Source organism: Gekko japonicus, unplaced genomic scaffold, assembly GCF_001447785.1.
Source record: "Gekko japonicus isolate JY-2015 unplaced genomic scaffold, Gekko_japonicus_V1.1 scaffold2557, whole genome shotgun sequence".
NCBI lineage: Eukaryota > Metazoa > Chordata > Lepidosauria > Squamata > Gekkonidae > Gekko > Gekko japonicus.
In genome coordinates this window covers 236,425-250,341 of record NW_015167132.1, presented here as the reverse complement: position 1 = coordinate 250,341, position 13,917 = coordinate 236,425, and the positions used below count along the sequence as shown (strand labels likewise).

General features: G+C 48.3%; 1 protein-coding gene across 1 annotated transcript in view; it reads right to left on the bottom strand.

Annotated features, from left to right (window-relative positions):
* Window positions 1–8,060: 8,060 nt before the first annotated feature.
* The window catches only part of C1R (complement component 1, r subcomponent), a 31,698-nt gene continuing 25,841 nt past the window's right edge, over window positions 8,061–13,917 (bottom strand). Inside the window, exons 10-12 of the mRNA XM_015413046.1 lie at window positions 13,784–13,917; window positions 12,079–12,153; window positions 8,061–9,002 (exon numbers count right to left, since the gene is read on the bottom strand). Coding sequence (XP_015268532.1) covers window positions 8,185–9,002; window positions 12,079–12,153; window positions 13,784–13,917 — 1,027 coding nt within the window. The 3' untranslated portion in view covers window positions 8,061–8,184. The remainder of the gene's footprint in view (window positions 9,003–12,078; window positions 12,154–13,783) is intronic.

Below are 13,917 nucleotides of genomic sequence, written 5' to 3'. Positions count from 1 at the left end.
CAAGGTGAGACTTGGCAACCCTAGCAGGGAAAGCCTTGGGAAGAGCAAGAGAAGACGGCACTCGTCCCTGAAGGTTGTAGACTTCACCCATAGAAGGTGGGGCAGTAGGGTTGGTTGCCAACATCCAGGTAGTACCTCGAGATCTCCAGTGATAACCAGACGATCAAGATCGGTTCCCCTGGAGAAAATGGCTGCTTTGGAGGACGGGTTCTATAGCATTATATTCTGTTAGGTCCCTCCCCTCCCCAAACCCCTCCCTCCCCCAGGCTCCATCCCCAAATTTCCAGGCATTTCCCAACCCAGAGCTGGCAACCCTACTGGAGGCGGGCACAGGTGGCTCTGTGGGCTGAGAAGGCCTGGGAGGGAAACGCAGTGGGAAGTCCAAAGGGGGGGGGAGACACCCTGGGAGTGGAACCCAGGTTTAAAGGGCCAGCTCCCAGTCTGAGGCCAGAGCACATTTAAGAACATAAGAGAAGCCAACGTTGGATCAGGCCAATGGCCCATCTAGTCCAACGCTCTGTCACACAGTGGCCAAAAATGCCAGGTGCCATCAGGAAGTCCAGCAGTGGGGCCAGGACGCTAGAAGCCCTCCCACTGTTGCACCACCCCCCCAAGCACCAAGAATACAGAGCATCCCTTGCCCCGGACTGAGAGTTCCTACCTATACCTTGTGGCTAAGAGCCCCTGATGGACCTCTGCTCCAGATGTTTATCCAATTCCCTCTTGAAGCCGTCCATGCTTGTAGCCGCCGCCACCTCCCGTGGCAGTGAATTCCATGTGTTAATGACTCTTTGGGTGAAGAAGTACTTGCTTTGATCCGTTCTAACCCGACTGCTCAGCAATTTCATGGAGTGCCCACGAGTTCTTGTATTGTGAGAAAGGGAGAAAAGTACCTCTTTCTCGACCTGCTCTTTCCCATGCATAATCTTATAAACCTCGATCATGTCACCCCTCAGCCGTCGTTTCTCCAAGCTAAAGAGCCCCAAGCATTGTTACATAATTGTTGACAAAATTACTGGAAATCCTTTTTAAAAACAAAAACAAAATCAAAGCACTAGGAAAGCTGGGATTCTCGGCATTAGCTATCGAACGTTGCCTGCTGCACAAAACACACACAGCGTTGGCAGCAGCTGTTTAAACATCAGGGTCAGAATCCTTTGGAATCATGACGAAGCAGGGTGGTTTTTCCCCATCTGGACTTAATAAGCAATGCTAAGTGGAAACGGCCTTGTTATGGTTGAATCCCAACAGTGACATTCTTGCTCTATGTCAAAATCCCAGGTTTCAGGTTTTTGGAAATTCCTGGGCGATCATGGGAACCCCTCCTGTGCACTGAAGCAGAGGAATTTCCACCAGGTTCATTCTGCTTTCCACAAAGAGGATTTTAGAGCTGAGATGGGTTCCCTGCTGCTGATTTTGCCCGTGGTTTTATTTGCCTTTTTAAGTGATTAACCTTCTCATTGGGTGTTGGAATAGAGTCAACGCAGCATGCCTTAGGGAGGATTCACACTCTGGGTTGGGAAATCCCTGCAGATTTTGAGGGTGGAGGAGTCTGAGAGGGCAGGGTTTGGAAAGATGGGAGCTCAGTGCTGTGTTGGTCTGAAGCAGCAGAAGAACGCTTGAGTCCAGCGGCAACTTTAAGACTGTTCAAAGAAGACGAGGACGGCAAAGGATGAGATGGTTAGACAGTGTCATAGATGCAACGAACATGAAATTGAGCAAACTTCAGAGGACGGCGGAAGACAGGAGGGCCTGGCGGGAGGTTGTCCATGGGGTCGCGAAGAGTCGGACTCGACTATGCGACTGAACAACAACAACAATAGGAGCTGCGGTGGTTCAAGTGGTTAAGACGCTGAACTGGAGGATGTGGAAGGTCGGTAGTTCAGCAGTTCGAGACCCGGGTGCAGCATGACAGAGTGAGCTCCCGTCTCTAGTTCCAGCTCCTGCCAACCTAGCAGTTCGAAAGCAAGAAATTGCAAGTAGATGAATAGGTACCACTTCAGTGGGAAGATAACAGTGTTCTGTGCACCTTGGTGTTTAGTCATGCCGGCCACATGACCACGGAAACGTCTTCGGACAGCGCTGGCTCTTCGGCTTTGAAACGGAGATGAGCACTGCAACCCTAGAGTCGGATTCGACTGGCTTTCGAGCAAGGGAACCTTTACCTTTTACGCACAGTTTATGAAACACTTTATACTCTGCCACTGACTAACAGGTTTGACTTGGTGGGTGCACTTAGCCCATGGTGCCTCTGTTAAGTGCCATTTATGATTCTAACATCATGAATGTATTCAGGTATTAACTCTGGTTCATTTGTGACTGTTGTTTTGATGGAACCGATAATTTTGTTTTATTTGTGTGCATCATCGAGTATAAAATCCTATGTCACCGACTGTAACCCTCGAAGAGTCTGTTGGGTATTCAGGGTTCCGAAACCTTGAGATCTGTACTTTTCCTGTATTAATTCATAAATATTCTAGTGAATTCCTCTCTACAGGACTGTGCCGTGTGGGTCTCAAATTGGGTTGGGAAACACAACCAGAGGCACCCTTTCTGTCTTACAAGATCAACAAATTTCATAAAATAAGCTTTCATGTGCATGCAAACTTCTTCAGATACAATGCCGTGGAAGTTACCGGTCCATACATACAAGTAGAGGGTGAACAGCAAATTTGCATAAACATAATAAACTGTGTTTAACTGATGCGAGGACTGAACTGGAATAACAAGCTTAGTTGTTATGGTCACAATTTGTTTTGGGTTTAATTGTGGGGGGACATAGTGAAGGAAATAAATATATGAAAATCTCCACATGCAGCTGCTGGTGTGGCCTTGGGCCAGTCATAAGTTCTTTCAGAGCTGTTCTCTCAAAGGCAGTTCTCGAGAGAGCTCCCCCAGCTCCACCTACCTCACAGGGTGTCCTGTTGTGGGGAGGGGAAGGGAAAAGAGATTGTAAACTGCTCTGAGACTCCTTCGAGTATGGTATAAATCCAATCTCTTCTTCTTCATGGTGGAAAGCTGAGAGTACTTAGTGTGGTTAAGTGTGCAGACTCTAATCTGGGAGAACCGGGTTTGATTCCCCACTCCTCCACTTGCAGCTGCTGGATGACCTTGGGCAAGCCCATAGTTCTGGCACAGCTGTTCTTGAAAAAGAGCCCTTTCTGTCAGAGCTCTCTCAGCCCCACCTACCTCCCAGGGTGTCTGTTGTGGGGAGGGGAAAGGAAAGGAGATTGTCAGCCACTCTGAGACTCCTTTAGGTAGTGAAGGGCGGGGTATAAATCCAAAACACCAAGGCACATGGAACCTCTTACCTTCCCACTGAAGTGGTACCTATTTATCCACTTGCAATTTCTTGCTTTCCAACTGCTAGGTTGGCAGGAGCTGGAACTAGAGATGGGAGTTTGAGCAGCTCTGCTGTGGAAAGCTGAGAGTAATTAGCTGAAACCCTCATTACTCTGTAACATCCTCTTTTTTGAGATGGGATGATAGATTTAACAAATCGCAAGCTAAGGGGCATCACAACGACCCACAAAATTTCATTGTGGGTAGAACTCTCCTGGGCACGCCAAGTTCTATCAGAAGATATTACATCTGATGCGATTTCTACACACAAGCAAGAACTTGCTTACCAGATCTATTTTTTACTTGCAAAAACCGCCGGCGGATCGGGCCCCAGCGGGGAACTCCACCCCCACGTGCACATCACCCGGAAGTGACACGGGTACGCCCGGCACGCTGGGGGTGGGGCCACGGTCATCCGAGGAAAAACTCTATGGTTTTCCCTTGGATGGTCCTGGCCCTGCCCCCAGCGTGCCCGGCGTACCCGCCTCACTTCTGGGTGATGTGGATGCGGGGCGCGCACGATCCAGACGACGACCGGGAGTTCCCCGCTCCGGTAAGTTTCTGACTTGGCAACCCTACAATATACTAATGGAGTTTAGAGGTCCGAGGAGCTATCGCTACTATTAGCTGTTTTGAAGCCTGCAAAGTCATTTATTGTCTTTGTTGCTTAGCAACCACGAAACATCGGCCTCTGCAGTAACAAAATTCTTTCCAGTCCAAGGAAACATCGACACATTTTTAACATCTAAGAACCAAGGGCATTCAAGAAGAATATGGCCAATAGTATCAATTTTCTTTAATCCACAGGGACATAATCTATCAGAGAACACTATACCAAAGCACCTACCTGTCATAACTGTTGAAGGAAAAGCCAGCATCAAAATCCTGGGGTCTTCAATGGGGGGAGATGAACAAACCTTATGAGATCTTATAACAGCACTGTTAGAATCCCAAGCGCCTTTTGATCAGGTAACATAAGATCCTATTCCCTGGTATATTTAACACATCAGTAGTAACATTTAGATTTATCAAGTTATCTTCCAGTAACTAGGTTTTCCCAGTTGGATTTAACACCATTACTCTTAACTAAACTTAAAAGACCTGGCAGCAAACCAGACCTCAAGATCTTTAACTTAAAAGCTGTCAGCCAGGTCCGCATCTACAATGACTGTTCTCTCACTCCAGTGCACAATACCACACCGGCTATCCATTTTGGAGCGAGTTCCAAAAACACGAGATAAGAAGGAGGAAACTTTGAGTTTGCGCCTGGTAAGGGGAAAATCTCCTGTGGAAAATTTCACATAACGCACAGTTTTAAAAACGTCAGTGCGGGGAATTTCACTAAAATGGAAATGGTCTTCAATGGTGGCTCTGTTCAGACTATTCAGAAACATGGATTAATTAAGCAAACTACAGTTAGGGTGATAGTTTAAATGGGGGCCACTTCACTAGCTATGGCTGGCTAGGGTCTGTCAAACCAGGATCTGTAATCGTGGTTGGAAGCAGGGTTCCCTCTGAGTTGGTGTGAGCTAGCTCACAGCTTTTTAGTCTTTGGCTCACACATTTTTGTCTTGCTTCAGGAAGGATGGCTCCAGAACAAACTAATTTATGCAATAGCCAAATCGCTTGCTCACGACTTTAATGCCAGTAGCTCACAAAGTAGAACTTTTGCTCACAAGATTCCATGGCTTAGAGGGAGCATTGATTGGAAGCTGATTAACTGCAGCTTGTTTTAAGTTCAGAGGGTCTCCAGGTTACTCAGTGGTTAAAAAAAAAATGCTTCCAGCATCTTAATTGAGCTGGGAAGATGGCTCCCTTCTTTGGCTTATCTGGCCATGTTGGTCCATAACCATAGTAATCTCAAGGGTATAGTACTGTAATGCACTTTTCACATGCTCAGAGCATGCTTTCACCATGTCTTTTAATAATTTATAAGGACATAAGAACATAAAAGAAGCCAATGTTGGATCAGGCCAATGGCCCATCCAGTCCAACACTCTGTCACCCATTGGCCAAAAAATACCAGGTGCCATCAGGAGGTCCAGCAGTGGGGCCAGGACACTAGAAGCCCTCCCACTGTTGCCCCCCTGGCACCAAGAACAATATACTTATTGTTATTTATATTCATATGGATCCCACTGAAGAAGTGCAGGCAAAAAGTGTAGCATTTACGTTTGAGTTATTACCTTTGTGAATATTATTTAGTTGGGAGCCCATTGATGTGGATTGTCATACACCCTTCAGGGGTCCATGATATTATGTGAAATTGTTCTTTTTGTGAAATGGTATACTGACTGATACAACAGACACGACTGATGAAGATCTCGAAACAAGGTCACATCTGGAATCCTTGCCTGATAATATGATGACAGATGTGTATAATTGATTCCACAGCTGCATGTAGAGCCCAGAGCCATGTTACTTGTGAGACGTTTCCATCGTCCCTGCAACTGTTTATGCATCGATTCATACTACATGGCTCTTTTTGCGGACAGTTCAAAGAGAAGAGCCGGGTATCATCCATGATTCTTTGTTATATGTTTATGTTGGAATGTTGAATGAAAAATTATTGTTATCATTCTTGCTTGGTCTGTAAGATATTTGGAAGTATTGTTAATAAAGTTTCTATTTTGCAGCAGTTTAGGGCTACATAGCATTTATACTCCCTTCCCCTGAAATAAGAGTAACAACAGTTTCATGTAAAGACCTAGGTCCTGGTCACACGAGCGGAAGACTGCGCCAGTGAAGGGAGGCAAAGTAGAGCCGGAGCAAAAAGAACCGCGGGAGCGCGATCTGACACGCCCCCGTGGCTCCGGCTGTTAGCAGGTGATCTAATGTAGCACGGCAAAACGGACGTTGCACGTTTGTGCGCATGCGTGGGACGGGGAATGGTGCTGGCTGCGGCGGGCTACCAGCGCCTCCCCGACCAGACGCCTGGAGTTGCCGCACAGCATCTGGAAGGTAGTGCTCTTTGGGTAGTACCTTTTTAATGCACGTTTACAGGCCAAAGGGGCGGATCAGGGACGGGTGCGTGACGCTTCCCAGATGTTGCGGTGTGATCGTGCCCGCTTGATACGCCCCCGATTTGTCCCTCTTGCGGGGCAAATCCTCCCGTGTGACCGGGGCCATAAAGTCTTGTCGCTATGAAAAGCTTCACTGGCTGATTTTTGTGGAACAAGCTGCCACGAAAACGAGAAGAGCAGGTCAGCCATTTTTCAGGTCAGCTGGGAATCCAAGTACGACACCTTTGCCAGTAGGGGATGGTGACTTTATTTTGCAGCCTGACAATGGGCAGAAGTACGTGTCTGTGTGAAGAAGAGTTGGTTTTTATACCCTGCTCTCCTCTACCTTAAGGAGTCCCAAAGCAATTTACAATCACCTTCCCTTCCTCTCCCCACAACAGACCCCTTGTGAGGTAGGTGAGGCTGAAAGGAGAGTTCTGAGAGAACTTCAACTGGCCCAAGGTCACCCAGCGGGCTTCATGTGGTGGAGGAGGGGGGAATCAAACTCAGCTCTTCAGATCAGAGTCTGCTGCTCTTAACCACTACCCCATGTTGGCTCTGTGTGTGCCTTGAATTCTGTGTCAACCCCCCATATGACTGTTTGGAAAACAGAGTGGCTTCTGAAAACATTGTTACTGGCCCTGAGGTAAACTATCTCTGCCTGGCTTATTTTAACATCCTGGTAATATATTCAATTGGGTTTTTAACCACCAGAGAATAAAATCCTTCCTGAACACAGGGAGAGAAATTCTTATGACACTGCTAAAGCAAACAGTCTAGCGAAATATAATAAGAGCTGTGAGTTCAAAGGGGAGCTGAAACTTTAGCTGGTATAACTGGTGGATCAGTCAATTAAACCTCTAGTCAATGAAGCAATATGTGCAATTTTAACCAGTGCAGTAGAGAGTTATGGGCTACTTTGGTTCTGGTGTGTTACTGTGTTACTATAATAGGGAACTGACAAAGAAAAACATTAAAGTCACTTGTTTTCACAAAAGGAACGATCGCTTTCAGTTAGTATATCTCCTGCCAACCTAGCAGTTCGAAAGCAAGAAATTGCAAGTAGAAAAATAGGTACCACTTTGGTGGGAAGGAAACAGCGTTCCGTGCGCCTTGGTGTTTAGTCATGCCGGCCACATGACCACGGAAATGTCTTCGGACAGCGCTGGCTCTTCGGCTTTGAAACAGAGATGAGCACCGCAACCCTAGAGTCGGATTCGACTGGCTTTCGAGCAAGGGAACCTTTACCTTTACTTTAATAGGGAATTGACAAAGAAAAACATTAAAGTCACTTGTTTTCACAAAAGGAACGATCGCTTTCAGTTAGTATATCTCCTGCCAACCTAGCAGTTCGAAAGCAAGAAATTGCAAGTAGAAAAATAGGTACCGCTTCGGTGGGAAGGAAACAGCGTTCCGTGCGCCTTGGTGTTTAGTCATGCCGGCCACATGACCACGGAAACGTCTTCGGACAGCGCTGGCTCTTCGGCTTGGAAACGGAGATGAGCACCGCAACCCTAGAGTCAGACTCGACTGGCTTTCGAGCAAGGGAACTTTTACCTTTACTTTAATAGGGAATTGACAAAGAAAAACATTAAAGTCACTTGTTTTCACAAAAGGAATGATAGCTTTCAGTTAGTAGATCTACATAACCGTGTGTAACAAATAATTTTACATTCAGTCCAGTGTGTCAAAAAGGCACCTGCACTGAGGTTGTGGTAATATGCAATTTTATTGAAATGTATTATTTATTTAAGTCTGGAATTGTTTGGATAGCCCTGCTTCGAGGGGTTGTGTTCCCTGTTGCCTCTTGGAAGGCTAAACGGCCCTGCCATGGAGGCCTTCAGACCCAATTCTGCTCCACGATGCCCTTGATCCAGTCCAGATAGTTGACAACTTTGGTGTAAAAGCCATACCCTTTGCCACAATCAAGGCCCCAGGAGACGATGCCGGTGGCCACCCAGCGCCCAGTCTCCGGGTCAAGCACAGTGTAGGCCCCACCACTGTCACCTTGGCAGGTATCCGTCCCTTCCCTAGGGGAGCCTGCACAAAACATATTGCCTGAGAACACTGGATCCTTCCCCTGGATCTTCCTCCCTCTTAGCCATTCCTGACAGGACGCCCGGTCAGCCACCGGGATCATCGCATACTTCAGTCGATCAGCGAGGTGGTGCTTCTCCACGCCAAAGCCACTGGCGTACCCCACGCGCCCTCGGCCGTAGAAAGAAGTGTTTTGTGGATCCGGGAGACAAATGGGCAGGACGTCGCGGCCGAGGGTCACAGGGTCCCGTAGCTCGATGAGTGCGATGTCTCCATCAAAGTTCTGCTCATTATCCGGGTTGTAGTCTGGGTGCACAAAGAGCCTGAGGATGGGCTTGTTGCCCAACTTGTGGAGCTCGGTCACATTGATGGCGCCCAGGAAGACTTCCACTTTCTCAGCCATCTCTTCGAGACTCTGCCTGGGCCCGTATTCGGCTCGCCCCTTGGGGTACAAGGTGTGGGCGGCTGTCAGGATCCAGCGGTCACCCAGCAACGCCCCTCCGGCACGCCCGAGCCCAGACATGACAGTTTTTGCCTGCCATGGGAAGCTGCCCGGCTGTGCTGTGCTACCACCAATAATCCGCTGCACTTTCTCAATTGGATTATCCGGCTTTCCACACACTGCAAAAGGGGATGATACTCAGAAAGGGGGACAGTACTTGGAAAGGTCGCAATTCCCACTTCCCAGACAACAATCATTTTGTTTTTTCTCTTCTGCTTTCCACGATTGCTCAACAGAATACATTTGAGGGCCAAAATACACATTATGTGTGACGTGAGTCAGGTTCCAAGTGCCCAACCTGAGCCTCAGTCACATTTTCACACACAGACCAACCTTTAAAGACTTCCCCATTGTTTCCTGTGGCTTCAAATGCTGCCAGGGGAAAGTAGGGGCTTCATCCTTCCTTCCTGTCCTGTTTTCCCCATTAGAAACAGCTTCAGGGACTATTCAAGGTATGAGCTTTCGTGTGCAGGCACACATTTTAAAATACAATGGAATGGGAGGTATCTGAAAAAGTGTGCATGCACACAAAAGCTCATACCTTGAATAAACCTTTGTTGGTCTTAAAGGTGCCACTGGACTCTGAATTTGTTCTACTGCTTCGGACCAACACGGCTGACTACCTGGATCTAGCTTTAGGGACTGTTTGCCTTTTCTTTGGGCTCCACATGCCCAAAGAGTGTCCTTCTGTCCCCCACCAGGGCCAGGGCTTTTTCAGCCCTGGCCTGGTGGAACACTCTTCCAGAAGAGATCAGGGCCCTGTGCTAGGGTGTAGACTTTCCAATTTCCCGGGGTGGTGGTGGCTGGGGCTGGGCCAGAGGCATTGCTGTGCTAGGAGCAAGGGTGGCCCCGGGGGAGGCTTAGTACCTTCCTGAAAATTTCGGCGGGGGCTGACGCCCCGCCACCCCCACAAAGATTACGCCTATGGCCCTGTGGGATTTAGTACAGTTCTGAAAGGCCTGTTCCACTGGGCCTATGGTTGAGGGTATGGGGGCCCTAGCTAGTAACAAGTTTGGCCTCTCCCTCTTCTTTCTTTTCCCTTCCTCGTGTGCCCCTCCCATTCCCCTTCACATTTGTCTCAACATTGTCCCTCCATATGCCCTCTGGAATTGTATAGAATTGTTGTATCTATATTGTATTTCACGGCATTTATTGTATGTATTGTAATCGCATGCTGTTTTAGAAGCTTTTAAAATTGTATTTGATGGTTTGATGTTACCCGCTCTGAGCTGGCTTCAGGGACAGCGGGCTATAAATTAAATAAATAAATAAGACAAAAATAAGTTATGGACACACAGAATCCGAAGAGGTAAATAGGTCCCCTTGCGGCTGTTTCCGTTGGCAAAAATGGCACAGGAGGGATGCCTGAAGCCCCTCCTTCCCCCTTACAGCTATTGGAGCTGTGCAGAGTGATGGAGACGTGTTTACATGTCAGACCCCATGTGAATGTGTGCCTGAGAGTCAGGTCAGGTGCCAATGACCCAACTTGTCTAACATGTAATGTGTATTTTGGCCCTGAGTAGATTGTATCAGGCCCAACCCTTGCAATTAATTTTTTTCCCTTCAATTCCTTGAGAGCCTGCTTAACTTAGCATTGTCCACTCTTATGGACTGCAGGTCAGATGCTGGGCACCCACCAAAGCTGCTGTTCAAAGGAAGGTAGTTTCAGACTGGGCTATGCAATCCTAGTGCACCTGGGAGTCAGTTCATTGAGGACAGCCAGGATCACTCTGTTCTATAGCACCTGCTCTACAGCACCTCCAAGGTCTGCTGCCCTCTGGCAATCCATTGCTTCGAGATGACCCTAGACTACTCTGCAGCTGGTTTTCCACTTTCTTCCCACCAGTTACCGCCCACCTTTGCCTCCTGACTGGTTATCTGACACCTTGGTGAATCCTACAGTGCCTACAGTGCCCTTCAGTTCTTCTTCTGGGCTACAGATGTCACCACTGTACACTGTTTCAGGCCATCTGCAGCCTGTCCTGATCCTGATCGACCCCTAAAGCTGTTGGTTGAGAAGGACAAGAGGGTCACAGCTCTCTTGCGAGCCCAGGAGGAAGGAGGAGAAACAAGGTGTGCCAGGAGAGGAAACTCTGGGAGGCTTGATAGCAAATCCGGGGTTCCCTGTGCATAATGTGCCAATGCAGCCTGTGGCTCAGTAATGCTATAGATTTTGAAATACGAAAGAAAAAAAATCAACTTGTTTAGCATTAACTGATGTGGGACACTTGCATTTCATGTCGGGGAAGTGGAACGTAGGATGGGACTTCGTTTTGCAAGCGGCTCTCAAAACGTCGGGTAAATTAGAAGTGGGCCCGACTTTTAAAAGTTTGAGAGCCGCTGTGCTACGGCACTGAACCCGCATCTCCTTAAAGGTCTCAAACAGCCCTTCTTAAACAGATATTTTGCAGCCCTTCAGCTGGCTTTTATAACCAGTGGACCAGGGACTCGATAAAACTCAGACTCTCGGGTATTCAAAGCATGTGGTCCACCATTCAATGACAACGAGAACACGAGAAGGGCATCATGAAATGACAAGACCAAAACGGGGACTTGAAGACACAAGGACAGAAACAGAGATCTGCGAACCTGCAGCCGATTATTCGGCACAATGAGCGAACTTTGCAACCCGCATCTCCTTAAAGGTCTCAAACAGCCCTTCTTAAACAGATCTTTTGCAGCCCTTCAACTGGCTTTTATAACCAGTGGACCAGGGACTGGATAAAACTCAGAATCGTGGGTATTCAAAGCATGTGGTCCACCATTCAATGACAACAAGAACCCGAGAAGGGCATGATGAAATGACAAGACCAAAACGGGGACTTAAAGACACAAGGACAGAAACAGAGATCTGCAAACCTGCAGCCGATTATTCGGCACAACGACCGAACTTTGCAATGGGGGGGAAGGCTGCAGCGATCTCATGTCTCTCCTTTGCCACTCTCCTGTTCTTGCTTCTTCCTTTCCTTCCCCCCTTTTCCACATGTGTTCTGCTCCCCCTGGGACTACTAGAGAGAGCAAAACACACTGGGGGGGGGGGAACCCTGAAGCAGTAGGGACAAACGAGTGACAAACAATGACAGTGTGGAAGTGGCCTTGATTGCTTCTTTTACTACAGAGGTTATTGCTGATTTAGAGGCCAGCATGGGAAGGGTAGGATTGCAAATGCTGGAGTGACCCCTGAGCATCGCTCACCTGGCAGACACACTGGGATGCCCTCGAGATCGTTGGTATTCTTCCAGGAGCCCTCAGCACAGCAAGTATATTCACCTGAAGGAAGAAACAAAAATAGTGGGGACAAAGGGGAAAGGTCCAGAGGCTTGGCGGGGTAATCCTATAAGAGCACATCTGCATGGACATTGGCTGAGTTCAAACTGGCAGTTTGCCCTGACATAGTCCCGTGTGAGGAACGTTTCACAAGTGGATTAAAGGGGCCATTCACACAGGCACATCTGTCCGGCGTTCCCCACCCATACTCAACCCATCTTGTAGCGCTTGCCTCCCGGGTTTAAAAGATACCTGGTGAAAGTGGTAGCAAACCCTGGAGAGCTCATTTATCTTGCTTCATTCCGCTTCCCTGAAGTGTGAACGCTAACCGCTAAAAGCCGGGAACAGCCCGCGTTAATAATGTGCGCCGGCTGTTTACGCTGGCTGACCTCCTAGCCTCACTCTGGCACCAGGAAGGTGCAGGTGATTGCCTTGAAGAGGGGGTAGTGATGTCGCTGGATGTGCCTATGGCCCAGAGTGGCTGGATCCTGCCCTATTTGCCGCTGTGCCGCGAGGGAAACGCCGTTTACAGCCACGCCTCCGGGCCAACAGTGCGACCGCTCCTTCACGCCTCCTCCCGGTATGCTCCTGCATCAGTCCGCGCAGTGTGACCGGGAAAACCCGGAACAGTTTGTTCCAGCTCTTTTTTTGCAACGACTCCCTCCCGCTTCAAACTGCCAGTCTGAACTCAGCCATTCAGTTTCTGGGCCCCAGTTCAGGGTTAAAAAAACCCCCAGAAGTTCCTAAAATGTCTTCTTATAATGCCAGTATGATGTGGCCTGGGGGGAATCCTGTGCATTTGGCCCTGTAGTGAATCTATTTTCCCATGCAAGGGTCAGGTCAGGGGAATTGCAGGCACCCCACCAGGTATTTTTGCTTGCTGGGGTTAAATGTACAAATATCTCACTGCGGGCATGCCTGAAAGTCCTCAACAGATTGTGTGACCTAGGAGCTCGTCTCCCCTATGCGCTTGCCTGCTCTCTGAGCTCACCTATGGGAATCCAGGAGGACAGAGATGTGCCTAGAGGAGAGCCAAATATAGGGTTTCTTGGCAGTTGACCAAAATCCTACCTCATGGGTTGTGTTCAACCTTCCTCTGAAGAATTCAGTGCAATACACATGGTTCTGCCTTCCATTTTACCTCACAACATCTCTATGAGGTAGGTTGGGCTGAAAGAGTCTGGCCCAAAGTCACCCAGTGAGCTTCATAGCAGAGTGGAGATTTGAACCCCGGTGTCCTTGGATCCTATTCTGACACTAATCACTATGCTACATTTACTTATAGCTGCCTTGGGCTGTTTGTGAATGGGAAAGCTGGCCTAGAAATAAACTCAGCAAGAGGCGATGGTGGAAAGTGCCATCAAGTCGCCACCAACTTATGGCAACCTCGTAGGGTTTTCCGAGGCAAGAGACATTCAGAGGCTGTGGCCTACATGGTAGTGAGTAGACCTTCCTTGATGCTCTTGCGGAATCTTCTGGAAAGGACCAAGGTGATGGGGAAGAACCCGATGCTGCGATGCGGGTTGCTGAGAGAACCCTCTTGGAATGTCAGAAGACTTCGGTGCAGAGTATTGGAGCAGGACTAGGTAAGATAGGGCCAATGAAGGATAGTTCTTGTCAGGCCAGAACCCACCTGTCCCATTACTGGTGATCATATGATAGTAGGGCTCATTGCAGCGGTATGTGACAACTGACTGGTAGGTGTTTTTCCCTGGACTGGACTTGTACTCGACGATCCCATTGGTCAGATATTTAGGTTCACCACAG